We start from the raw sequence: 26502 nt of genomic DNA, 5'->3' as shown, positions 1-26502 counted from the left end.
TGTCTGATGACATCTCTAAATTCCTGTGTCTCATCATGCACCTCCATGATCATTCAGACTTAACTTGCGATCTACTCTTCTCGCCACCACCTCCATTGAAATACGAGTTCTCAAAGACGATGATCATTGAACGACTCGCCTGCTCACCACAAGAATTAATCATCAAGATCTTGTACGAGGGACACCTGGTGGACCAAACCCCACCACAACTCTGGTGCCGCCTTCTGTTATTTGTGAGTGAGCATACCATGCTGGACATTACTCTGTGGATGGTGTGGTCTGCCAAGCTGCCTACTGACCTACAGATCCACCTGCTACCACACTCCTTCAAGTCAATCGGCTCTCATCTCCACATTGCAGACCAACTCTATTAATTGCTACGACAATGCCAACCAGCTCACTACTCACCGCTAGTTGGCACAACTGCTCCCACTTACCGGCCGTCTGCTGGCAGAGGCAGGGCTCGCTCTGCCTCCGTGCCTTCTACATCGCCTCACAGCATCCATTCACTCTCCCCATGCAACATACGTGCCAGTATACATGCCAGAACAAATCGACGAGGACAAGCCTCCTCCGCTGCCGCAGTTACCACCACCACCACCACATCCGGCTCATCTGTACTGCTCGTACCACAAGATTTTTGGTGAGGATGCTAAGAAGTGACAGTTACCATGCCAGCACCCAAATGCTGACCGCAGGACCTAAACGACACCGAATCCTGTGGGGAACCTCACAGGCATCCTCAACATTGCATTCCGTCCACTCATCCAACCTGCTGAGCAGTCATTTGTATGTGACTGACATTTCATCACAGCTCACTTTCCTAGTACACACTGGTGCTGACATGTCTACAATACCTACATCGATGGCTCCCCAATTTTTTCACTGACAAGGTCACTTCTACGAGCTGTCAACGCATCAACATTACAAACCTCAGGCTCTGTCAAAGTTATGGTGCACCTATCTCATTCTCTGTGGTTTCCGTGAACTTTCTACATTTCTGACATTGATGAACCAACTCTCAGTATGGATTTTTTGTCCCATTACAAACTCTCTCCAAACGTAGTTCATGGTTCAGTGTTACACCATCCCACTAACACTCAGAAACTGTGCTCCCGCACTTATGTTCTCTGCTCTGCTTCTCTCACAACATGTGAGTTAGTGCGCAAGTGCTCCACCCTCATGAGTGACATTGTGACCTGTGTAACTAAATACTGTTAGAATACAACTTGGTGGCACAACTCTGCTGGGACAATGATGAGCTGAAACAATGCATCACACACACCTACAATGAGCTTGTCGCGGCTCGTAACTCACTGCTAAAACTGCAGTCCACAATTCTGCCACCTAATCGAGCCTCTCTGGCTGACACCAGCTCAGACACTCATCAGGTTAGTCCAAACACATTAATTGCATGTGATGATTCACGTCCGATATACTCCGCACCCACCAAGTTCAGTGCCTTGTGTTTCAAACAGTGCTTCTAACGACAGTGGCGCTTGTGACTTGACCACGCACAATGCGCAAGCAGCCACCCCGCATGTTGATAAACATTCCCCCTCTCTTGCGCACCAGCCACGTGACTCGGCGGCCATCGCTGTTCCACGTGCAACGCCAATGCCGCTCTCACTTGCGCCAGGTATCAAATGCAAGGTTGACAGCAGTCACTCACCGCGGATTCCAACCTGCTCCACGCTGCGCGCACAGCTGCCCTCTCCAAACAAGTGCATGCCACGCTCACATACTAGGGATGTGACTTTCGAGCTGCCCTTTCACACTCACGCTAACGGGTGCGCCTTGTCGCGCCATACTTGTCCAAAAACCTCGCATCAGGACAATGATCAGTCTCGTGTCTCATGTGCAGTTCTCAGTTTCTTCCGTCAGTGACAGAATGACACACAAGTTGCCACTGCCAGCCCTCCCATTAGGCATAAGGTTAGACTCCTCAACCCTATTAAATTGCACATGGCCCAACAGCAAATTAATGAACTTTTGGAGGCAGGTATCCTGCAACTGTCAGACAGCAACTGGTCTTCACCAATTCACCTTGACCTCAAACATGACGGTTCTTTCCTAATGTGCTGTGATTACAGATGCCTAACCACTCGTACCATCGTGGACAATTACCCCCTGCCTAACATACATGATTTCACTTATATTTTATCGGGCGCTAAAATCTTCAGTGTCTGCCTACCACCAGATTCCTGTAGCGCTGGAAAACATCCCTAAAACAGCTATTATCATGCTGCTTGATTTGTTCCAATACAACTTCATGCCATTTGGCCTGAAAAACATGGTGCAAATGTGGCAGTGATTCATTGACTCCATCTTATGACAATTAGAATTTTGCTTTGCATATCTGGATGACATCCTCATCTTCAGCAAGTCAGCTGAGGAACATAAAAATCATTTATCCATGGTCCTCCAGACCTCAAACTCCAAAGGCATTGAGGTCAACAAAGACAAATTCCAATTGCGCCAGCCTTCCGTCACTTTCTTGGGTTACACCATCTCCACTGACAGAATACAACCTCTCAAATCTCGTTTGCAGGCCATCACATCAGTGCCGCCCCCTGCTACTTACAAAGAACTGGGCACAATAAATCACTACCGCCACTATCTGCCCTGCAGGCCCTGCTGACAGACTCACTGTCGGGTAAGCAGACTTCAGGAGGCCTTCAATGCACTAAAGACTTCTTTAGCTCATGCCATGACGCTTGCCCAGCCTGACCCCTCAGCTGAGTTGTTCATCACTGTGGATGCCAGTGACATCGCGTTGGGAGCGGTACTACAGCAATGCAAGGCAGACATGGTTTCTTCTCTAAAAACTATCAACAGAGCAGAAGAAATACTCTGCTTTCGATAGAGAATTCCTTGTGGTCTACAAGGCCATTAAACACTTCTGCCCCAACGTGGAGGGTTGCTTGTTCTTCATTCTCATGGATCATAAACCACTCACAGACACTTTCTGCAACCCCCCAAGGACCCACCCTGTCAGCGTTTCCACCACTTTGATCCAGTCTCCCAATTCACAACCAATGTTTGCTACATCAAAGGCATGGACAGCATCACCGCAGATTTTTTCTTGTGGCTCAATATTATTTCATGCATCATAGACTTACCCAACCTGGCCGCCCTACAAGCTTCTGACAAAGAATCACAAGCTCTCCTCGCAGACCCTCAGACATCCCTTGTGTTTACCAAAGCTTAATTCCCCAGCATTGTGGATGAGGTGTGGTGCGACTCTTCTACCAGTACCTTACGCCCGTTGCTCGCGCCCCCCTGCGCTGGCTGGCCTTTGACGTGCTGCATAACCTCGCTCACCCTGGTGTCCACACCACTACATGGCTCATCTATGAGTGTTTTATTTGGACAAATATAAAACGGGACTGTCAGACCTGGGCACACAGCTGCATCCCCTGTCAATGCAACATTATCAGCTGCCACACCACCCCACCACTGTGCAGGTTCGACATTCCCCCTGGACTATTTCGCCATGTAAATATCGATCTTATTGGTCCCCTTCCACTGTTGGAGGGCCACAGATACATTCTATCCACAATCGACCGCATGTCCTGCTGGATAAAGGCAGTTCCTTTACCTAACATTACGGCCGAGACCGTGGCCAAGGGTTTCATCTACTCATGGATTACTAGGTTTGGTTGTCCGACCACCATCACCACCGACCAGGGTCGGCAGTTTGAGTCTTCCCTGTTCACCATTTTATGTAACATCTGCGGCATAAGGAAAATTCATACTACAGCCTACCACCCATAAAGCAACGGGAAGTCCTCTGTCGAGTCAACACAACTTTTGACATCATCAGAAAAGACTCTCCCCAAACTGTTTCTTTACACTGACTCAAACAAGCATTCGTGGACCCCAATGACCCCTTGCTGTCTCAGTCAGATTCTTCTAATGAGTCTCCCGCCAGTCTCTCTCCCGCTGTGGAGTCTGACAATGTTTCTCCTCAGACCACCACACCAATTTTCTCACCCGACGTCTCCCCGTTGCCATTCACAGGTTTCTCGGATGCATCAACCTCACTCCATGTGCAGGTTTCGCAGCTACCTCACTGACTACAGAGGCATCCTCTCCCATAGTCAAACTGCTCTGCAACGTACCCCCACAATATGTGGATGACATTTCAGTCGTAACTCTTGATGATCGAGTTCTCATTCTACTCACAGACACCGTGACCTCACCACCCAATGACCAGCTAAACTTCAGTGTTGCGCATAGCCTCACCCTCCCTCATGAGTGCGACCCGACGACAATCCGTGCCTTCATCTCGCCGGTCAGCTCGGTTAGCATCAGGGCTTGCCAGACCTACATCCCGCCATCTACTGTTCCGCCCGCCTGCTCACGGGCTGGCCGCCACATCTCCGTCCTCTCTGGCTCAACGACTTCAAGTTCGACCTGCCTCCCATCGTTCTGCCTCCACATCCCACCCTGGTTGAGGTAGAGGTCCCAGATGTGAGTCTACCATCTCGTGCGACCACCAACAGCATCAATGCCCACACTGTCTCCAGCCAAGACTCACTTGCGGTACACTGTACTGCAGGAAGGGGGGGGGGGGGAGGGGGGGGGGGGGTGCTGTGTGGCGTCGATAGGTCATATTGACCATGAACACCAATGATCTTTGACTGAGATCGGACATTCGAGCCACCATGTTATTCTAGGAGTCTGCATTTATGTCTCTTGCTGTGTACAACTACTGTGGAAATATACAGGGTGATTCAAAAAGAATACCACAACTTTAAAAATGTGTATTTAATGAAAGAAACATAATATAACGTTCTGTTATACATCATTACAAAGAGTATTTAAAAAGGTTTTTTTTTTCACTCAAAAACAAGTTCAGAGATGTTCAATATTGCCCCCTCCAGACACTCGAGCAATATCAACCCGATACTCCAACTCGTTCCACACACTCTGTAGCATATCAGGCGTAACAGTTTGGATAGCTGCTGTTATTTCTCGTTTCAAATCATCAATGGTGGCTGGGAGAGGTGGCCGAAACACCATATCCTTAACATACCCCCATAAGAAAATATCGCAGGGGGTAAGATCAGGGCTTCTTGGAGTCCAGTGATGAAGTGCTCTGTCACGGGCTGCCTGGCGTCCGATCCATCACCTCGGGTAGTTGACGTTCAGGACAGATAAGTGCCAATGAATATGAATTGTTGTGCTTCTTGTTCGAGCTGAGGGAACAGCCAATTCTCTAACATCTCCAGATACTGTAGTCTAGTTACAGTAGCACCTTCGAAGAAAATGGGACCAAAAACTTTATTGGCTGAAATGGCACAGAAAGCGTTCACCTTAGGCGAGTCACGTTCATACTGAGTTGTTTCCCGTGGATTCTCAGTGCCCCATATACAGACATTGTGATGGTTGACTTTCCCGTTAGTGTGGAATGTTGCTTCATCACTAAACACAATCTTTGAAACGAAAGATTCATCTGTTTCCATTTGAGCAAGGATAAAATCACAGAAATTGATTCTTTTAATCTTGTCAGCTGCAGACAGTGCTTGAACCAATTTCAGACGATAAGGTTTCATAACTAACCTTTTTCGTAGGACTCTCCATACAGTTGATTGTGGAATTTGCAGCTCTCTGCTAGCTCTGCGAGTCGATTTTCCTGGGCTGCAAACAAATGCTTGCTGGATGCGTGCTTCATTTTCATCACTCATTCTCGGCTGTCCAGAACTTTTCCCTTTGCACAAAGACCCATTCTCTGTAAACTGTTCATACCAACGTTTAATACACCACCTATCAGGAGGTTCAACACAATACTTCGTTCGAAATGCACGCTGAACAACTGTCGTCGATTCACTTCTGCCATACTCAATAACACAAAAAGCTTTCTGTTGAGCGGTCGCCATCTTAGCATCAACTGACGCTGACGCCTAGTCAACAGCACCTCAAGCGAACAAATGTACAACTAAATGAAACTTTGTAACTCCCTTAATTTGCCAACAGATAGTGCTTAGCTCTGCCTTTTGTCGTTGCAGAGTTTTAAATTCCTAAAGTTGTGGTATTCCTTTTGTATCGCCCTGTATATTAATGTGCAAATATTTGTGGAACAGTTTGCTCAGTATACCTCTACACACATTGCGTTCCCATACTGTGTTTTAGTCTTCCTTCCTTTCCCTTAATTATCACCTCTCTCTGGCTCAACACTTTTCTTTCCATTGTCTCAAAATTGCAAACTGCCTTAACAGGCATTTCTAGTTTCTTTGATTTCAAGGCATCACCTGTTGCTGGCATTTCATTACTGATATCACAGCTGTTGCTGGCATTTCATTTCTGATCTCACTATAATCCTGTGTAACTCTCTTGCCTTATCCTTGAACAGAGTCCATCCTATCCTCTATCTTTTACCCAATTTCTTTCCTCGATGAAAGAACTGCTAATTTTTGAATGTTTTGTATCAGCTCCAGTACGTCTCTAGCAGCCTTCTTCCATCTAGTAAGTAAAAAACAGTATTTTTGTGTAAATATGCTTTCTAAGATCAGTACCTAGTCTTCTGATAAAATAGAAATGTGTTAGTGTGTACGAGACTTGCAGCCATCACTTCACACCAGAATCAAAGTAGCAGTTAAAGCTCTGAGCCTTTGGCAGTACATAAAAAATGTGAAACTGATCTCATCTGCTGAAGAGAATGTGGACAATGGTTTCTGGGATGCAAAATAATGTTTTACTTTGTGGTGTGAACAACATTAATTGGTGAAAATTAAAGTCATCTTCTGGACCAAATGGATGAAAAACTTCATCTAATGAGGCACGGATTGGAGCAAACAGAATGATTGAGAGTTGAATCTTGTTTCAGACTAACAGAAATCTTCACAAAGTCTCCAAGACAATTATGCAAAAATTTAAGTCATACATGTTAACCAGAAAGAGAGTTAATTGTGTAAGAAGAATCAGTAATTTTAGAAAAATGTAAAATGGCAAGGAGACAGAATGACTGGACAGTACTTACTTTCCAGAGGTTAAATTCTAATACTATTCATAGAAACATTTAAAAGTAGGAAAATCAAACAATGGAAACTCCAAGTAGGAATATCAACAATGTAGGAAAAGACAGGTGCTACTTACTGTGAAGAAGACACATTAAGTTGCAGACAGGAACAATTGAAAAACATTTACATAAAGCTTTCTGCCACAGCTTTCATCAGTAAAAGAGAGACACACACCATGCATACACACAAGTGAGTACATCTCACTTACACATGACTGCCAACTCCAGCATCTTGGGCCTGAATGCAGCTATCACACGGTATGCAAGTAGCAATCTGGAGGGGGTGGGGAAGGGGAAGGGATAGTAGTGTATGGGTGAGTAGAGAGACAAACACTGTCGGTTGTAGTGTGCAGGGAGTAGAATGCCAACAGGTGCAGCATTAGGAGGTTGTAGGGCAGGGAGGTGGGGAAAAAAGGAGAGAAACAGGGCAGATGTATTGGCAGAGGGCGGTACATGAACAGGGTGGAAGATGAGAATAAGGAAGAGATGGTAGGACAGAGGGATGGAAACTTTTGGGTGGATGGTGTGGGGACAGTACGTTAGTGTAGGTTGATACCAGGATAATTACAGGAGCGGAGAATGTGTTGTAAGGATAACTTCCATCTGCGCAGTTCAGAAAAGCTGGTGGTGGAGGGAAGGATCCAAATGGTGGACATCTGGTTGATAGTCATACAAATAAAAAAAGCTGTGCAAATATTGCAGCAGACCAGGTAAATTTCATGGTCGCTTTCACAGACAACCTAGCCCCTGATGGGGTAGGATAAACTTGTGATAGGACTTGAATAGGAAGTGCTAGGTGGATGGATTGGGCAGGTTTTGTTCCTGTGTCCTTCAGAGGGATGTGATTCTTGTGGCAAGGGGCTGGGGTTGAGAATGGCATAGGGATGGACTAGGATGTGTTGGGTGGGCAATGGAACACCACTTTAGGAGGGGTGGAAAGTAACTTGGGTAGGATGCCTCTCATTTCAGGGCATGATGATAGATACTCAAAGCCCTGGCAAAGGATGTGGTTCAATTTTCCCAGTCTGGGCTGGTACTGGGTGATGAAGTGGGACATTCCTTTGAGTCTGGTTCTTTGGGGTGGGTGGGAGGATTGGGGGTGTGAGAGCAAAGGGCATGGGGGATCTGTATGCAGATTAAGTCTTGGAGATAGTGCCTGTCTGTCAAAGCATTGGTGAGACCCTCAGCATACTGAGCATGTGAGTTTTTGTCACCATTGATATGCCATCCCCAGTTGGCCAGGCTGCATGGAAGTGATTTTTGGTGTGAAAGGGACAACAGTTGTCAAAATGCTGGTACTGTTGGTGGTTGGTGGGTTTAATGTGGACAAAGGTGTGGATGGAGCCATCAGAGAGGAGGAGGTCAACATCCAGGAAGGTGGCATGCTGGGTTGAGGAGGACCACATGAAGCAGATGGGAGAGAAGGTGTTAAGGTTGTGAAGGATGATATACAAAAATTTAACTCAGACATATTAACCAGAAAGGGAGTTGGTAGCATAAGAAGGATCAGTAGTTTTAGAAAACTGTAAAAAGATGAGGAGACAGAATGACTGGACAATACTTACTTTCCAGATGCTAAATTCTAATATTATTGATAAAAACATTTAAAAGTAGAAAAATCAAACAATGGAAACTGCAGGTAGGAAAATCAACATTGCAGGAAAAGACAGATTTCTACTTACCATAAAGAAGACACATTAATTTGCAGACTGGAACAATTAAAAGACACTTACATAAAACTTTCTGCCACAGCCTTCATCAGTAAAAGAGAGACACACACCTTTCATTTACACAAGCAAGCACTCCTCATGCACATATGACTGCCAACTCCAGCATCTCGGGTTGGAATGCAACTACCACATGGGATGGAAGCAGCAACCTGGTGAGGTCAGGGAAGGGGAAGGGATAGTAGTGAACATGTGGGGAGAGAGACAAACACTGCCTGGTGGAGTGTGCAGGGACTAGAATGCCAACAGGTGCAACGTTAGGAGGTTGCAGGGCAGGGAAGTTGGGAAAGAAGAAGCAAGGATCATATCCCTGTGGAAGAGCCAGGTGCAAAACCTGCCCAATCCACCCTCCCAACAATTCCTATTCCAGTCCTCTCTCAGGTTTATCCTACCCCATCAGGGGCAGGGACACCTGTGAAAGCAGCCATGTCATTTACCAGCTCTGCTGCAACCATTACACAGCTTCTTATATTGGTATGACTACCAACCAGCTGTCCACCAGGATGAACAGCCACTGCCAAATTGTTTCCAAGAGAAAAGTAGACCATGCACAATAATACAGCTGAACATAACACACTTGATTTCAGTGACTGCCTCACTAATCAAGCCATATGCATTCATCCCTCCACCACCAGCTTTTCTGAACTGCGCAGATGGAAGTTATCCTTACAACACACTCTCCTTTCCTGTAATTATCCTGGCATCAATCTACACTAACGTACTGTCCCCACACCCTCCACCCAATAGTTTCCATCCCTCTGTCCTATCATCTCCTCCCCAGTCTCATCTCTCACCCTGTTTATTTGCTGCCCTCTGCCAGTGCATCCACCTATCTTTCCCCGCTCCCTTCCTTTTTTCCCCACCTCCCTGCCCCACAACCTCCTAACACTGCACATGCAGGCATTCTAGTCCCCGATCACTCCACCAGGCAGCATTCATCTGTGTTTTCAATCATACATTGCTATCCCTTCCCCTTCCCCGCCTCCTCGAGATTGCTGCTTGCATCCCATGTGATTAATTGCATTCCAGCCTCAGTTGCTGGAGTTGGTGGTCATGTTTGCTTGAGGTGTGTTTGCTTGTTTGTGTGAATGATGTGTGTCTCTCTTTGACTGATGAAGGCAGTGGCCACAAGCTTTGTATAAATGTCTTTTAATTATTCCTGTCTGCAAATTAATGTGTCTTCTTTATGGTGAGTAGCAACCTATCTTTTCCTACATTGTTAAAAGCAGAAAAAACTGTTGTTTAGGTTTCAGAACTGTTACTTCCTTCCTCATGGAAGAGATTAGGCTTGGGATGGTGGAGAAGGAGGAGTAGGTCACTCAGATATAAGACTGAGAGGAAGCCCCTAGGGATAAAAGGAGACAAACTTAGGCAATATTTTTTCTACTTTAATACATCAGCATTGGTGGAATATTGCCTCCTGAAAGCAAGAGATGGCCAGCCATTCTGTCTTCATGTACTGATCAGGAGGGCAGGTCTGCAAATTATTTTGTATAGTAAAATGGTAAACTGTTAGAGAGTGCAGATGAAGTTTTTCACCCACAAAATTTGTTCTATGATTCATGTTGATTTAGTCATAGAATCAAACTTGGTTTTTTCTTGTGATATTTTTGAAGTAGCTGTAGTCCTTTTTGAGCTATTAGCATTTGATGCAATGTTCCTTACAACTCTGGATACTGTGGTGTAACAAGCATGCCATTACCATCTTAGTATTGCATCTGTCTTCTTCAGAATTGTGTATGATCAGTCTTTCAGGTGACAAAACAGACAAAAAGTCACATGGACAATATTTGGGTAACTTTTAGAGAGCAGTATGTATTCAGTGTTCCATTTGACAAAATGTTAGAAAACTTTAGCGGCAGCTTGAGGGAAAGAATTACTGGTCTGTGTGGCCAAGCAAATGGATTCAGTAATTAATAGAGACATATATATGATTTCTTTTTTTTCTTGACCAAATGTTATGGAACCCTGTCAACCACTTGAGGGCATGAGCTTTAGTGGTATGCATGCTAAATCGTATGAATCCATTCATGGAATTGGGTGTACTGCCAGTTGTCTGCATCTTACCAACAAAATATTTTGATGTCATAACTCAGCATCGAAATATTGTATTGGTAAGATGCAGACCACTGGCAGTACACACGATTCCACAAAATGACACCGAATCACTGGGAAAGTCTAAGAAATTACAGCTGACTCTAGTTCAGAGCTCAACCAGTATTTTACAACAAAGTGCTGATAATTCTAGATTATTTGCACTTGAGGCTGATAAATGATTTCTTAGCAGTCTAAAAAGGATATCACACATATTTTTTTGTCATTATTTCCCCGCATATTCCAGTTTAGAGTTAATAACTGCAAAATTGTTTCAATGCTGTACATTCATTAGTCTGAGAAATAGGCTGTGTCATCCTGATCAACTAGTTCACATAATTTGAATGCACTATTCATTTTGATCATCATTTACAATCATAATTTGGTTAGTTATACACAATAAGCGTGGCAAGATGAAAATAATTGCTGTACCTTTGCAGACAGTTCCGTTCAATGTGAATCCTTTGAAACAGAGGCATGTAGGCTTCCCTGCTGCTTCCACACACATTTGATCACAACCTCCTTTGTTATTGTCACAGAAACTTGTACCACTCTCATGTACTTTAAGTGGTAAACACTTCGGTACATTACCTACCCATCTACGATTGACACACAACAATTTACTCTTGCTGCGCTGTGCTAAGCGATAACCAAATTTGCATCGATACTCTGCAAACAGTAGGTCCTTAACATTAGAGGTGGATAACCTAAAAGTAAGAAAACCAAAATTATTCCACATCTATGATCATAAGAGTTAATAATACTTAGTCAAATATGTATATATATATTGACTATAAGCATCTCACAAATCATAATTTTTTTTTCTCAACTACATTCTTTCTTCTTATACATATTATAGAAAGATGTAGAGAGATGTTGTTGATCTTTTGGAAATGGTCTGTGAAAAATCTGACTGGAAACTGGAAAAACAGAAGCAGAGTGTGCCAAACAAGAAACAGACTGTAAGGAAACAAAGGCTTTCAAATTTAAAACAAATAAAAATGCACAGAAAGGGTTCTTTCATGTACTTCAATATTAGTTGTTACTGTAAGAATGTAAAATATGTTGAGGTGAAATGTTTGTATTCTTTGTGCATTATGTATTGCTGATGAGTATTTTAACAAGTTTTACAGCTGTAATTGATCAGAACTCAAGTTTAAATATTTTTTTTATGTCAGCAGTGCTCTTGTTAATTGAACCATTCATGGGCTCGACTCAGAGCTTTCAGCTGCTACTAGTTCATCTCTACAGTCTCCAAATCCTGTAGTAGTGCTACCAACATTTTGTAACATCATCTGCATTGGGGAAAAATTCTACAACAGATAGTATAACTTGGCTAAAACATCAGTGACATGCTTGAGATTAAATAGTTCTACACTTAGCATAAGAGTTCTCCAGGTTCAAGTCCTGTTTGGCATATATTTTAACTGCAACCACTAGCAGCTCAAGTAGCAGCCACAATAGTCAGTATTGTATCGTATTGTATTTGTATTCATGGCATAACATACATTTCACAGATCACCTGACTGTATCAAAGGTAATTATGGACACCTAATTGTTCTGGATTTAACAATAATGAAGTGATTTATCCCAAATTATGTATTTATTTCACCTGTATTGGTGTATTTCAGTTCTAGTTTCACTTACATTGGTAAAGTTGTTAGACAAAGTGTACCTATTTAATGTTGTTGTGCACAAGGCATAAAGCTGGTTTCTACCACTACATGTCATCTTCATGTACAAAATTATATTAGATTGTATTGTGTGCTGCTTAGTGCTACACTAAATTGCAATGGTTAAGTTTACTTGTTTTTATTCACCAGTAACCATAATCTCTTGCAAGAACAAGTTCAAAGAAATACAAATGCTCCTTCACTGAACAACTGCAAAAAGAATTTTGATTCATCTAGGAGATTAATTTTTCAGAATCAAAAGGAAAAGTGAGATGAAACATGTGTGCTTCTAGTTTCTCAGTAACTTAAAGTGGACTTGGAGATTTGAAGTGGTTGCTTGTATTAGTAAGTTGAAGACTACCTTAGAGTCCAAAACTGAAGACCAGTTTCTTCCTTTAAATATTAAAACAAGTCTTAAAAACTTGAAACAGATGCAGGTCTGCATCCAGCAGAGGTAAAAACATTTCGTAGCACTGTACTATCTTGCTATGAAACTACTCTACCCTACATAAAGTAAGTGGACTGAAGAACATTTCTAGAACTGGAAATCTACAGTTGGGTTACCTTACATCAAGTACCTTTATGGGACAACGTTGAAAGAACTTCTTCTTTAGTTATAAAAACTATGCCTTGTGCTCAGTTTGCAGAAAATGAAATGTATGATGAATATGTCTGTGTCAAACAATTTGTAACCAGTCTGAATGGACTGCTAATAACATTTTACCACCTCAAAGATAGTTTGGAATGATTTCCTGTATGAGTCACAATCATGTTCCATTTTCAAATTTAGTCAAGTTAGTGAAGTTTCTCTTCTGCCTTTCTGTCACTAATGCTACTACTGAAAGGGTATTTCTCACATTAATGCTATATGGACTACTGATACATCACAGCTTGTTGTAGAAACTATGAAATCAATGTTAATTACTGGTGTGAGTTATGATGAAACTTGTGTTGAATGTTTTCATACACTGTTGAAGAATACAGACACACTGAAGAAAATTCACAGCACTGGTAAATGTAGCTGGCCTGCTCACCCTATTTTACCTTAGGTGCAAGTAAAGTACATATAAAAATCTGCAATATGTACAGAATTTTGGTCTGGAAAATATGGGCACAAGATCAGAATGAAATATGACATGGAGTTGACAATTGTGTGGAAGGGGAGGGGATGGGAGTTAACAAGATGAATATGATGAGAAGGTAGGAAAGGACAGGATTTTTTTTCTTAAGGGGGTGGAGGGAGGGGCAGAACAGAAAAAGACCAGTCACAGAACAGTAGGTGAAGGGACCAGAGCTAGAAACTGATGGAGGGGGCCAGTAAGGGGATGAAGAGCAGGAGCTATTACAGATTGAGTCTGTGGGAACTGTGGACCAAAATAAGTGTTGGGTGGACAGCTCACACTCTTGTTCTTGGTGGTAAAACTTGCCATTAGTGACAACTTTGCAGTCACTATTCACCCTAACAGTTAAAAAATAGTTGATCATCTCCTTATAAAAACTTATACAGAAATCACTACATAGTTGGTATATGACATAGTTACTTACTCAGGGAGCTCTATCTCTAATGGGATAGCATATGACTGATGAAGATTAAAATAGTATGAGTTGACTGGGTTTATGGGAAAGGGTTTGCACTTGAACCCTTCATGCAAACAGGGTTGATCATTTGTTGAGAATAAAGAATAAACAGGAAATTCCATCTTTTATATGAATGGTGCAACATCATTTTGGGGCAGACAAGACAGAATTAATGAGAAATTGCCACTGGACAAACTCTGACAGGACTCTGAGTAACTTTCAACATGTACTGAGGAATATCCTCCCTAAAACCTTTCTCACCTCTCCAAAAGTGGTATTTATGCAGTCTGCTCATCTTACAAAATGTTTTATTCTGTTCTTATGTCATTACTGTATCCAACATCTTCACACATAGGTTATATGTGTATAACACTCACATGCAACACACTCTTGTCACAGGCTCACAGGCAACTATACATATTACTAAACTGAAGTCACTCACAACATTTTTTGTCTGTATGTAAAGGCTAATCTCTGGAACTGCTGTGGGTATTTTGACATGGTCTTCACTAATAGACAGTTTATTAAGGAAGGTTTGTCTGTATTATTTTTTACAATCATCCAGCCATAGTTATTTAGTGCTACCCAAGCAATACCAGGACAGGTCGCAAATACCCTACTAAGCCAGACAGGGTCACATGTCAGAACAATCATAGTATACTAATTACTGCCAATACACACATTTCAATGTAGAAATAACTGTACCTAGATTTGTGAACTGTTAATTTCTTTGATAATGAATAAGGAACAATAGCCTCCTCATGGTCGAACATTCAGACCTCAAGTTGAGAGGGTTCCACATTCAGTGAAAAATAAGGGATATGGAGATGAAGGGAGGGGTATCTGATAGAATAGGAAATCAAAGACAGTACATTCATAAGCACTGTGGAAACTTCAGTCCAGAGGTAATAGGACAGTGTTGATTAAGAGGAAGAGAAGTGAGAAATGGAATCAATAACACAATGAAGAAATAGGAAGCAAAATGCAGAGGAGATTGGGAAAAACCAAATAGGAAGAAAAAGATGATGATAAAAATTTTAAAAATAGGGAGGAGGGGTGTTAGTGGGATGTGAGGATATGTTGAAGAGTCTGTTTCCATCATACAGAATTCAGGAAAACTAATACTGATAGCCTGTGTAGTATACCATGCACTCAGGTTCCTTGAGTTATGCTGTAGGACATATTCAGCAACTGGGCACTGATTTCTTCAAAGCAGACAATTCTTCTGTTGTAGTTTAAATGCAATTGGTTTAGTAGTGGTCATTCCTACATAAGCTGTCAAGCAGTGAATACATGTTACTTGGTAAAAGAATGTACATTGTTTCACATATCGCCATTGGAGATGGCACAGACCAGTGAATAAGAAACAAGTGTAAAATAAAGCAAGAAGTTTCTGTACAAAGGCAAGCTGAGTGTGGGGAGAACTTGTGTAAAATAATTTACAGTAAAATAAATGTAAAGCAATAGATAGTCATTGAACAGATTCTCCACATGGCTGGAAAGCAAAGGAGACTGACTGCAAGGAGATGAGAGAAGATTACTGAATGAATGATGAGAAACAGTAGCCAAGCAAGAGGAAATGTTTGGCAAGCATTTAAGAATGATTGCCAGACAGAGAGAGAATATCATTCAAAAATGAAAGCAGAGCACTAAACAATGATAATAAATAACCAAACAATAAAATTATATAGCAAAACACTGAAAAAATATTGGCAAATGAAGAAAAAGAGGCCACCAAACAGAAAAACAAGCTTGCATAAAAGGAACCAGCTCACTGGGTTAGTAAATATTTATCTATAACATCTTTGTGATCTGGACTCCCAGAAAAGAAAACTGTTCCAATTTGCCCAATAGCTAAATCCCATTTCCAACTTAAATTCACTAGACACTTTTCAAGATCCAAAGTCTAAACCACCATCTCACTTAAGCTCACAAACAAATGTCAACACAAATAAAATCAAAAAATAATCAACATTACCTACAAACTGACATCACATTTCCCTATTCATCCTAGGAATCCTTGGTGATCATATCTGCTCCAGCACCAAATACCTCAACACCTATATTAACAATCTCTCTCAGACTTTCACCTCTGACAAGTATCCCACAGATTCTATCCACAAACAAATCTCATTGGTGACCTCATCCTCCAACTCCCAACAAACTCACCCACCCAATATCATCCAGGACAAAAATGCTTCAATACATACACTGCCAAGGCTACGGCTTTCTGAAGTCAAGCACTGAAGTGAAATCATTTCTCCCTGGTATCCTTCTCACAACACCCACCATCACCTCCTGTTACACTCTTAACATCTGTAACATCCTTATAAAACCAGATAACATTCCCAGACCATTATCCCTACTTCAGTGTTTCTATTATATCAGTAAACCCTGTCTCATGAAATGATTCAGTAGCAGCCTGCTCCTTGCCCTTCACTAGTAAATCCTACCAAACCAAAGGCAGAGAAATGTGAATCCGTGCATGTCTGATAACTAACATGTCTTCAGTGTATTGATTTTTATACAACATTGAATACCACTGAAGTGGCTCAGTGTCTGGATGTGTACAAAGAACTGTCTGCCTCAGGTACATATAGTTTTTGAAATTACTCTACTACATAACCCACCGGCCTGTGTACCTGGTACACATACAAACCATTTTGATACCCTCATGCAGATTTAGTTCCTCTGAAGGCTTGAGATGGAAACTTGCTCTCCAGTGTATACTCATATCCCCACCTTCCCAACATTTTTGTAGAATTTCATTATTTATTCTGTTGTTTTCTATTTTCATTTTTCTACTTCTCTCCCACTTTCCTCCTAGTTATCATCTGCACCATTCATTCCATGAACCATGGACCTACCAGAGCTGGGCAGTCTAAGTGCTTTAGCATTGCAGGTGTGATTGTAGTGTAGAGGTATCCGTGGACAAGCCACTATAACCTGTGGCTACTGAAGAGTTCCTTTTCAGTAGCTGAAGGGGCAACAGACTAGGTGGTTAACTTATCTGCTCTAGGAACATTAGTCAATGTGGCCTTGCTTGGCTGGTACTGTGAATGGCTGAAAGCAAGTGGAAACTAGAGCCATTATTTTCTATGGGGGCATGCAGCTTTACTGTATGGTTGTAATGTTAGCATCCTCTTGAGTAAAATATTCTGGAGGTAAGATGGTCCTCAATTCAGATCTCTGCACAAGGACTACTCAGGGAGATGATGTCATCAGGAAAAATAAAACTGGCAACCTACAGGTCAGAACCTGGAACATTAGATCTCTTAATTGAGTAGGCAGGTCAGAAAATTAAAAAGAGAAATGGATAGGTTGAAGATAGATATAGTGAGAATTAGTGAAGTGTGGCACCAGGAAAAACAGGGCTTCTGGTCAGGTGAGTACAGTGTTATAAATACAGAATCAAATAATGGAAATGCAGAAGTAAGTCTAATAGTGAATAAGAATGTGGGTAAGCCACTATGAACAGCATAGTGAATGAGTTGATGTAACTGAGATAGACATAAATAACATCCACCACTGTAGTAAAAGTTTATGTACCTACCAACTCTGCAGATGATGAAAAGATTGAAAGAATGTATGATGTGATAAAAAATTATTGAGGTAGTAAAGTTAAATGAAAAGAAAGAGAAGAAAAAATAGTAGTAACTTGGACTGTGGGAAAGGAATGAAAGGGAAGTCACCTGGTAGAATTTTGCTTAGAGGACAATTTAATCATTGCTAGCTCTTGGTTTAAGAATCGTGTAAGGGGGTTGTGCACATGGAAGAGACCTGGAGATACTGGAAGGTCTAAGATTGATTATATAATCGTAAGACAGAGATCATAAAAGCACATTTTTTGCTATAAGACTTTTCAGGGGGCAGATGTGGACTCTGACCATAATTTATTGGTTATGAACTGCAAATTAAAACTGTTGTTGTTGTTGTTGTTGTGGTCTTCAGTCCTGAGACTGGTTTGATGCAGCTCTCCATGCTACTCTATCCTGTGCAAGCTTCTTCATCTCCCAGTACCTACTGCAACCTACATCCTTCTGAATCTGTTTACTGTATTCATCTCTTGGTCTCCCTCTACGATTTTTACCCTCCACGCTGCCCTCCAATACTAAATTGGTGATCCCTTGATGCCTCAGAACATGTCATATCAACCGATCCCTTCTTCTAGTCAAGTTGTGCCACAAACTTCTCTTCTCCCCAATCCTATTCAATACCTCCTCATTAGTTATGTGATCTTACCCATCTAATCTTCAGCATTTTTCTGTAGCACCACATTTCGAAAGCTTCTATTCTCTTCTTGTCCAAACTAGTTATCGTCCATGTTTCACTTCCATACATGGCTACGTTCCATACAAATACTTTCAGAAACGACTTCCTGACACTGAAATCTATACTCGATGTTAACAAATTTCTCTTCTTCAGAAACGCTTTCCTTGCAAATTAAAACTGAAGAAATTGAAAAAAAGCTAGGAAATTAAGGAGATGCAACCAGGATAAATTGAAAGAACAAGAAGTTGTTGAGAGATTCGGAAGGAGCATTAGCCAATGACTGACTGATGCAGAGGGGGGGAAACAGTAGAAGATGAATGGGTAGCTTTGAGAAATGATATAATGAGGGCAGCAGGGGATCATCTAGGTTAAAATATACCTCCTAGCAGAAATCCATAGATAATGCAGAAGATGTGTAATTTAACTGATGAAATGAGAACCCATGAAATACAGTAAGTGAAGGATGTGAAAAAGTGTACAGATGTCTAAAAAATTAGACTGACAGAAAGTGCTAAACAGCTAAGGATAACTAGGGGAAAGTAGATGCTGCCTATAGGAATATTAAAGAGATTTTTGGAGGAAAGAAAAGATGCTGTACAAATATAAAGAGCTCATATGACAAGCTAGTACTAAGCAAACAAGGGAAGTATGGAGGCAGAAGGAATATATAGACAAGCTATACGTTGTTTACCAATGTACAATATTTAACCTCCTGCTTTTTCTGAACACTTCTCTGTCATCTTTACCTCTCCTTATCATCACAAAATATAGTTCACTCTCAGTGTTGAATGATATGAGCCAAAACAAGGCCCCTGGTGTAAAAAGCAGTCCCCTTAGAATTATTGACTTCCGGGATGAAACTATCCCACCCGGTGTGTAGTATATATCTGACTAGGAAAATACCCCTCAGATTTCAAGAAGAATGTAATAATTACAGTTCCAGAGAAGGAAGGTGTGAACATTACCAAACCATCAGTTTAATGGTTTCAAAACACTGACAGTAATTATTTGAAGAAGAATAGAAATACTGGAACAGGCTGACCTCTGGAAAAATCAGTTGGGACTCCAGAGAAATGCAGGAACACATGAGGCAATACTGACCCTATGGCATATCTTAGAAGATAGATTACAAAAGGCAGCTCTAAGTTTATAACATTTGTAGATTTAGAGAAAGCTTTTGACGATGTTGGCTGGAATACACAATTTGAAATTATGAAGATAGCACAGATAAAATACAAGGAGGGAAAAGTTATTTATATCTCACACAAAAACCAGAGTGCAGTTATAGGAGTTGGAGGACATGAAAGGGAAGCAGTGGATGAGGGTTGGGTTGTTTGGGAGGAAGATACCAAACAGCGAGGTCATCGGTCTCATCGGATTTGGGAAGGATGGGGAAGGGTCGGCCATGCCCTTTCAAAGGAACCATCCCAGCATTTGCCTGGAGCTATTTAGGGAAATCACAGAAAACCTAAATAAGGATGGCTGGATGCAGGAATGAACCGTTGTCCTCCTGGATGTGAGTCCAGTGTGCTAACCACTGTGCCACCTTGCTCGGTTTAATGGATGAGAAGGGAGTGAAGCAGCATTGTAGCCCATCAGTGTGTATATGCAGCAAGTAATAAAGGCAACCAAGGATAAATTTTGGAAGGAGATTAAATTTCAGGGAAAAGAAACAAAAAAATTGTCATTTGCTGATGATATAATTCTGTCAGAGGTGGCAAAAGACTGGGAGGAGTAGATAAAGTGAATGGATAGTGTCTTGAAAAGAAGGTATAAGTGAACAACAACAAAAGTAAAACAAGTTTAATGGAATGTAGCCTAATAAAATCAGGTAAGTCTAAGAGAAATAGACTAGGAAATGAGACACAAAAAGTAGATCTATTTTGATATTTGAACAGCAAAATAATTGGTTATGGTCAAAGTAGAGAGAATATTAAATGGAGGCTGGCTATAGTAAGAAAAGCATTTCTTAAAAAGAGAAAGTTGTTAATGTCTACCAAAAATTTAAGTGTTAGGAAATCTTTTCTGAAGGTTCCTGTCTGGAGGGCACCTCGTACAGCAGTGAGCCATTGATGATAAACAATCTAGACAAGAAAAGAATAGAAGCTTTTGAAACGGGGAAAAAAGAAATTTATGACACATCTTAAGGTCCCAAGGACTCATCATTTTGATAACAGAAGGAAATTTGGAGCATAAAAACTGTAGACAAAGACAACAGGATGAATTCAGTAAACAGTTTCAAATTAATGAAGGTTGCAATAATTACTCACAGATCAAGATACTTGTACAGGATAGACTAATGTGGAGAGCTGTATCACATCAGTCTCCAGACTGAAAGCTACAATCACAATATCCATTCAGCTCCAACTTCCTTCCTATTAATCCACCTTTACTTCTCACTTTGACCTTATATAAGCTGGCACCTTGTTTACCAATGTACAATCTTTAACCTCCTGCTTTTTCTGAACACTTCTCTTTCATTCGCTTGCTGCCTTCCTAAGAGTGAGTCTACATTCCTTCCGAGTGAGTCTCCATTCCTTCCAAGCTAATTATGTAACTGTAGAGCAGATATGGATCAAATTCAAAGATACAGTATCGACAGTAATAGATAGTTTCATACCGCATGAGTTAATAAGAGATGGGACTGATACACCATGTTACACAAAACATGTCAGAACACTGTTGCAGAAGCAATGAAAAAAGCATGCAAATTCAGAAGAATGCAAAATCCCCAAGACTGGCTAAGTTTCACAGAAGCTTGAAATTTAGTGTGGACATCAATGCAAGATGCTTTTAATAGGTTCCACAATGAAACATTGTCTCAAAATATGGTAGAAACCCCGAAGAGATTCTGGTAATATGTAAAGTACATCAGTGGCAAAAAACAGTCAATACCCTCACTGCGTGATAGTGGTGGAAATGTTACCGATGATGGTGCCACTAAAGCAGAGTTACTAAATACAGTTTTCCATAAGTCCTTCACAAATGAAGATGAAGTAAATATTCTAGAATTCGAAACCAGAACAGCTGTTAGCATGAGTGACACAAAAGCAGATATCTTAGGTGTTGTGAAACAACTCAAATCTTTTAAGAAAGGCAAATCTTCCAGTCCAAATGGTATACCAATCAGGTTCCTTTCAGAGTATGCAGACACAATAGCGCCTTTCTTAGCAATCATATACAACCACTCACTTGGCGAAAGGTCTGTTCCTAAAGACTGGAAAGTAGCACAGGTCACACCAATATTCAAAAAAGGAAATAGGAGTAACCCATTGAATTACAGACCCATATCACTGACCTCAATTTGCAGTAGGATTTTGGAGCATATACTGTACTCCTACAATTGAATCACCTTGAAGAAAATGACTCATTGATACATAACCAACACGGATTCAGAAAATATCATTTTTGTGCAACACAGCTAGCTCTTTATTCCCATGAAGTAATGAGTGCTGCTGACAAGGGATCTTAGATCGATTCCATATTCCTAGATTTCCAGAAGGCTTTTGATGCCATTCCTGATAAGCGATTATTAATCAAATTGCATGCATATGGAGTATTGTCTGAGTTGTGCGACTGGATTCATGATTTCCTCTCAGAGAGATCACACTTTGTAGTGAATCATTGAGTAGAACAGAAGTAATGTCTGGCATTCTGCAAGGAAGTGCAATAGGCCCTCTACTGTTCCTGATTTACATAAATGAACTAGGTGATAATCTGAGCAGCTCCCTTAGATTGTTTGCAGATGACACTGTAATTTACCATCTAGTAAAAACATCAGATGATCAATTCCAGTTACAAAATGATCTAGAGAGAATTTCTGTATGGTGTAAAAAGTGACAATTGGCACTAAACAAAGAAAAGTGTCAGATCATCCACATAGGTACTAAAAGAAATCTGATAAATTTTGGGTATATGATAAATGACACAAATCTGAGGGCTGTTAATTTGATTAAATACCTAGGAATTACAATTATGAGCAACTTCAATTGGAAAGACCACATAGATAATATTGTGGGGAAGGCGAAACAAAGACTGCGCTTAGTTGGCAGAACACTTAGAAGGTGTGACAAACTCACTAAAGAGACAGCCTACGTTACAGTTGTCCATCCTCTGCTGGAATATTGCTGCGCAGTGTGGGATCCTTACCAGGTAGGATTGATGGAGGACATCGAAAAAGTGCAAAAAAGGGCAGCTCATTTTGTGTTATCACACCATAGGGGTGAGAGCATCGCTGATATCATTTGTGAGTTGGGGTGGCAATCACTGAAACAAAGGTGGTTTTCTTTGTGGCAAGATCTATTTGTGAAATTTCAGTCACCAACTTAGGGCGAACAAGACTTTTGGTCAGGTGAATACAGGGCTATAAATACAAAGTTAAATAGTGGTAATGCAGGAGTAGGTTTAATAATGAATAAAAAAATAGGAGTTCGGGTAAGCTACTACAAACAACATAGTGAACTCATTATTGTGGCCAAGATAGACACGAAGTCCACACCTACAACAGTAGTACAAGTTATGATGAAATAAAAGAAATTATTCAGGTAGTGAAGGGAGACGAAAATTTAATAGTCATGAGTGATTGGAATTCGAGAGTAGGAAAAGGGAGAGAAGGAAACGTAGTAGGTGAATATGAATTGGGGCTAAGAAATGAAAGAGGAAGCCACCTGGTAGAATTTTGCGCAGAGCATAACTTAATCATAGCTAACACTTGGTTCAAGAATCATGAAAGAAGGTTGTATACATGGAAGAACCCTGGAGATACTAGAAGATATCAGATAGATTATATAATGGTAAGACAGAGATTTAGGAACCAGGTTTTAAATTGTAAGACATTTCCAGGGGCAGATGTGGACTCTGACCACAATCTATTGGTTATGAACTGTAGATTAAAACTGAAGAAACTGCAAAAAGGTAGGAATTTGAGGAGATGGGACCTGGATAAACTGAAAGAACCAGAGGTTGTAGAGAGTTTTAGGAAGAGCATAAAGGAACAATTGACAAGAATGGGGGAAAGAAGTACAGTAGAAGAAGAATGGATAGCTTTGAGGGAAGAAGTGGTGAAGGCAGCAGAGGATCAAGTAGGTAAAAAGACGAGGGCTAGTAGAAATCCTTGGGTAACAGAAGAAATATTGAATTTAATTGATGAAAGGAGAAAATATAAAAATGCAGTAAATGAAGCAGGCAAAAAGGAATACAAACGTCTCAAAAATGAGATCGACAGGAAGTGAAAAATGGCTAAGCAGGGATGGCTAGAGGACAAATGTAAGGATGTAGAGGCTTACCTCACTAGGGGTAAGATAGATACTGCCTACAGGAAAATTAAAGAGACCTTTGGAGAAAAGAGAACCACTTGTATGAATATCAAGGGCTCAGATGGAAACCCAGTTCTAAGCAAAGAAGGGAAAGCAGAAAGGTGGAAGGAGTATATAGAGTGACTATACAAGGGGGATTTTCTTGAGGACAATATTATGGAAATGGAAGAGGATGTAGATGAAGATGAAATGGGAGATATGATACTGCATGAAGAATTTGATAGAGCACTGAAAGACCTAAATTGAAACAAGACCCCGGGAGTAGACAACATTCCATTAGAACTACTGACAGCCTTGGGAGAGCCAGTCCTGACAAAACTCTACCATCTGGCGAGCAAAATGTATGAGACAGGCGAAATACCCTCAGACCCCAAGAAGAATATAATAATTCCTATCCCTAAGAAAGCAGGCGTTGACAGATGTGAAAATTACCGAACTATCAGTTTAATAAGTCATGGCTCAAAATACTAACGCGAATTCTGTACAGACGAATGGAAAAACTAGTAGAAGCCGACCTCGGGGAAGATCAGTTTAGATTCTGTAGAAATATGGGAACACGTGAGGCAATACTGACCCTATGACTTATCTTAGAAGCTAGATTAAGAAAAGGCAAACCTACGTTTCTAGCATTTGTAGACTTGGAGAAAGCTTTTGACAATGTTGACTGGAATAATCTCTTTCAAATTCTGAAGGTGGCAGGTATAAAATACAGGGAGCGTAAGGCTATTTACAATTTGTACAGAAACCAGATGGCAGTCATACGAGTCGAGGGACATGAAAGGGAAGCAGTGGTTGGGAAAGGAGTGAGACAGGGTTGTAGCCTCTCCCCGATGTTATTCAATCTGTATATTGAGCAAGCAGTAAAGGAAACAGAAGAAAAATTCGGAGTAGGTATTAAAATCCATGGAGAAGAAATAAAAACTTTAAGGTTCGCCGATGACATTGTAATTCTGTCAGAGACAGCAAAGGACTTGGAAGAGCAGTTGAACAGAATGGATAGTGTCTTGAAAGGAAGATATAAGATGAACATCTACAAAAGCAAAATGAGGATAATGGAATGTAGTCGAATTAAGTTGGGTGATGCTGAGGGTATTAGATTAGGAAATGAGACACTTAAAGTAGTAAAGGAGTTTTGCTATTTGGGGAGCAAAATAACTGATGATAGTCGAAGTAGAGAGGATATAAAATGTAGACTGGCAATGGCAAGGAAAGCATTTCTGAAGAAGAGAAATTTGTTAACATCGAGTATAGATTTAAATGTCAGGAAGTCGTTTCTGAAAGCATATGTATGGAAGTGAAACATGGACGATAAATAGTTTGGACAAGAAGAGAATAGAAGCTTTTGAAATGTGGTGCTACAGAAGAATGCTGAAGATTAGATGGGTAGATCACGTAACTAATGAGGAAGTATTGAATAGGATTGGGAAGAAGACGAGTTTGTGGCACAACTTGCCAAGAAGAAGGGATTGGTTGGTAGGACATGTTCTGAGGCATCAAGGGCTCACCAGTTTTGTATTGGAGGGCAGCATGGAGGGTAAAAATCGTAGAGGGAGACCAAGAGATGAATACACTAAACAGATTCAGAAGGATGTAGGCTGCAGTACGTATTGGGAGATGAAGAAGCTTGCACAGGAAAGAGTAGCATGGAGAGCTGCATCAAAGCAGTCTCAGGGCTGAAGACCACAACAACAACAACAACAACAACTACTACTACTACTACTACTACTACTACTACTTTCTCTTCCAAATGCAAAAATATTTTGTTGACACCCACCCACTTAGGGAGAAATGATCATCATAATAAAATAAGAGAAATCAGAGCTCGAACAGAAAAATGTAGTTGTTCCTTTTTCCCATGCATTGTTCAGGAGTGGATTGGTAGAGGAATAGTATGAAAATGGTTCAATGAACCCTCTGCCAGGCACTTAAGTGTGAACTGCAGAGTAACCATGTAGATGTAGATCTTTATCTCTCCTTGTTCTCACAAAAGGTAATTCACTCTCAGCCTGGAGTCTGAGTGGCCTGTACCCCTTTCATCCCTTCCCACTTATTCCTATCTCTTTCATGAGGAAGAAAATAACAGTTCCAAAATCTAGATACAATTTTTTATTTTTTAAGTGCAATACTTGATTTCTACACTTCTGAAGGTAAGTTCTTGTTAGCTATTCCATGTCTTTGAAATTTTTTTGTTTTATGAAGAGAATTTGACAAGATTTTTATCCATTCTTCATTACTAGATGGGTATTCTGTTAGTAAAAGAGTGAATGGCCTTTCAGACCATGCCGCACAAATTTTAACACCAAAAGGCTTTTGTACTCAAAGTAATGTTATATATAATTACAAACTATGTAGATAAGCTAATCCAGTGGCAATAGTATTTTAAGCCTCAAAAGAGTGGCAGGTGTTTACAGTGCCGATAACATAGACGACAAATATAATGCTTTCCGTAACACATTTTTCATGCTCTTTCAAAGCTGTTTTCCATTAGAATGTTCTAAACAGAGTATTAGCATTGAAAGGCAGTCTGGGTGGCTGCCTAGTGGGATAAGGATATCATGTAGAACAAATTGGGAATTATATCAAAATATTAGAAGTAGTCACAATTGAGTTACAGTAGCCCATTACAAACAGTATTGTAAGGTGCTTAAAAACATTATTAGGAAAGCAAAGGGTAAGTGGTAAGCAAATAGAATAGCTAATTCACAGGGTAAAATTACAACCATATGGTCAGTTGTGAAGGAAGAGTCTGGTCAGCAGCAGAAGACTGACGATATAAAGTCAGTTTGTAGTAAAAATATTTCTGTTACTGGTAAGTCAGA

At 40.8% G+C, this 26502-nt stretch overlaps 1 protein-coding gene across 5 annotated transcripts in view; it reads right to left on the bottom strand.

Moving 5' to 3' along the window:
* The window catches only part of LOC124789756, a 346576-nt gene that overhangs the window by 64729 nt on the left and 255345 nt on the right, over positions 1-26502 (bottom strand). For all 5 annotated transcript variants that reach the window (XM_047257227.1, XM_047257213.1, XM_047257219.1 and 2 more), the window contains one exon: positions 11278-11552. In XM_047257227.1, the coding sequence (XP_047113183.1) occupies positions 11278-11552 (275 nt within the window). The remainder of the gene's footprint in view (positions 1-11277; positions 11553-26502) is intronic.

The sequence above is a fragment of the Schistocerca piceifrons genome, chromosome 1 (genome assembly GCF_021461385.2).
Source record: "Schistocerca piceifrons isolate TAMUIC-IGC-003096 chromosome 1, iqSchPice1.1, whole genome shotgun sequence".
Lineage (NCBI taxonomy): Eukaryota > Metazoa > Arthropoda > Insecta > Orthoptera > Acrididae > Schistocerca > Schistocerca piceifrons.
The sequence above is the reverse complement of the archived record's forward strand: the minus strand, read 5'-3'. Positions and strand labels throughout refer to the sequence as shown.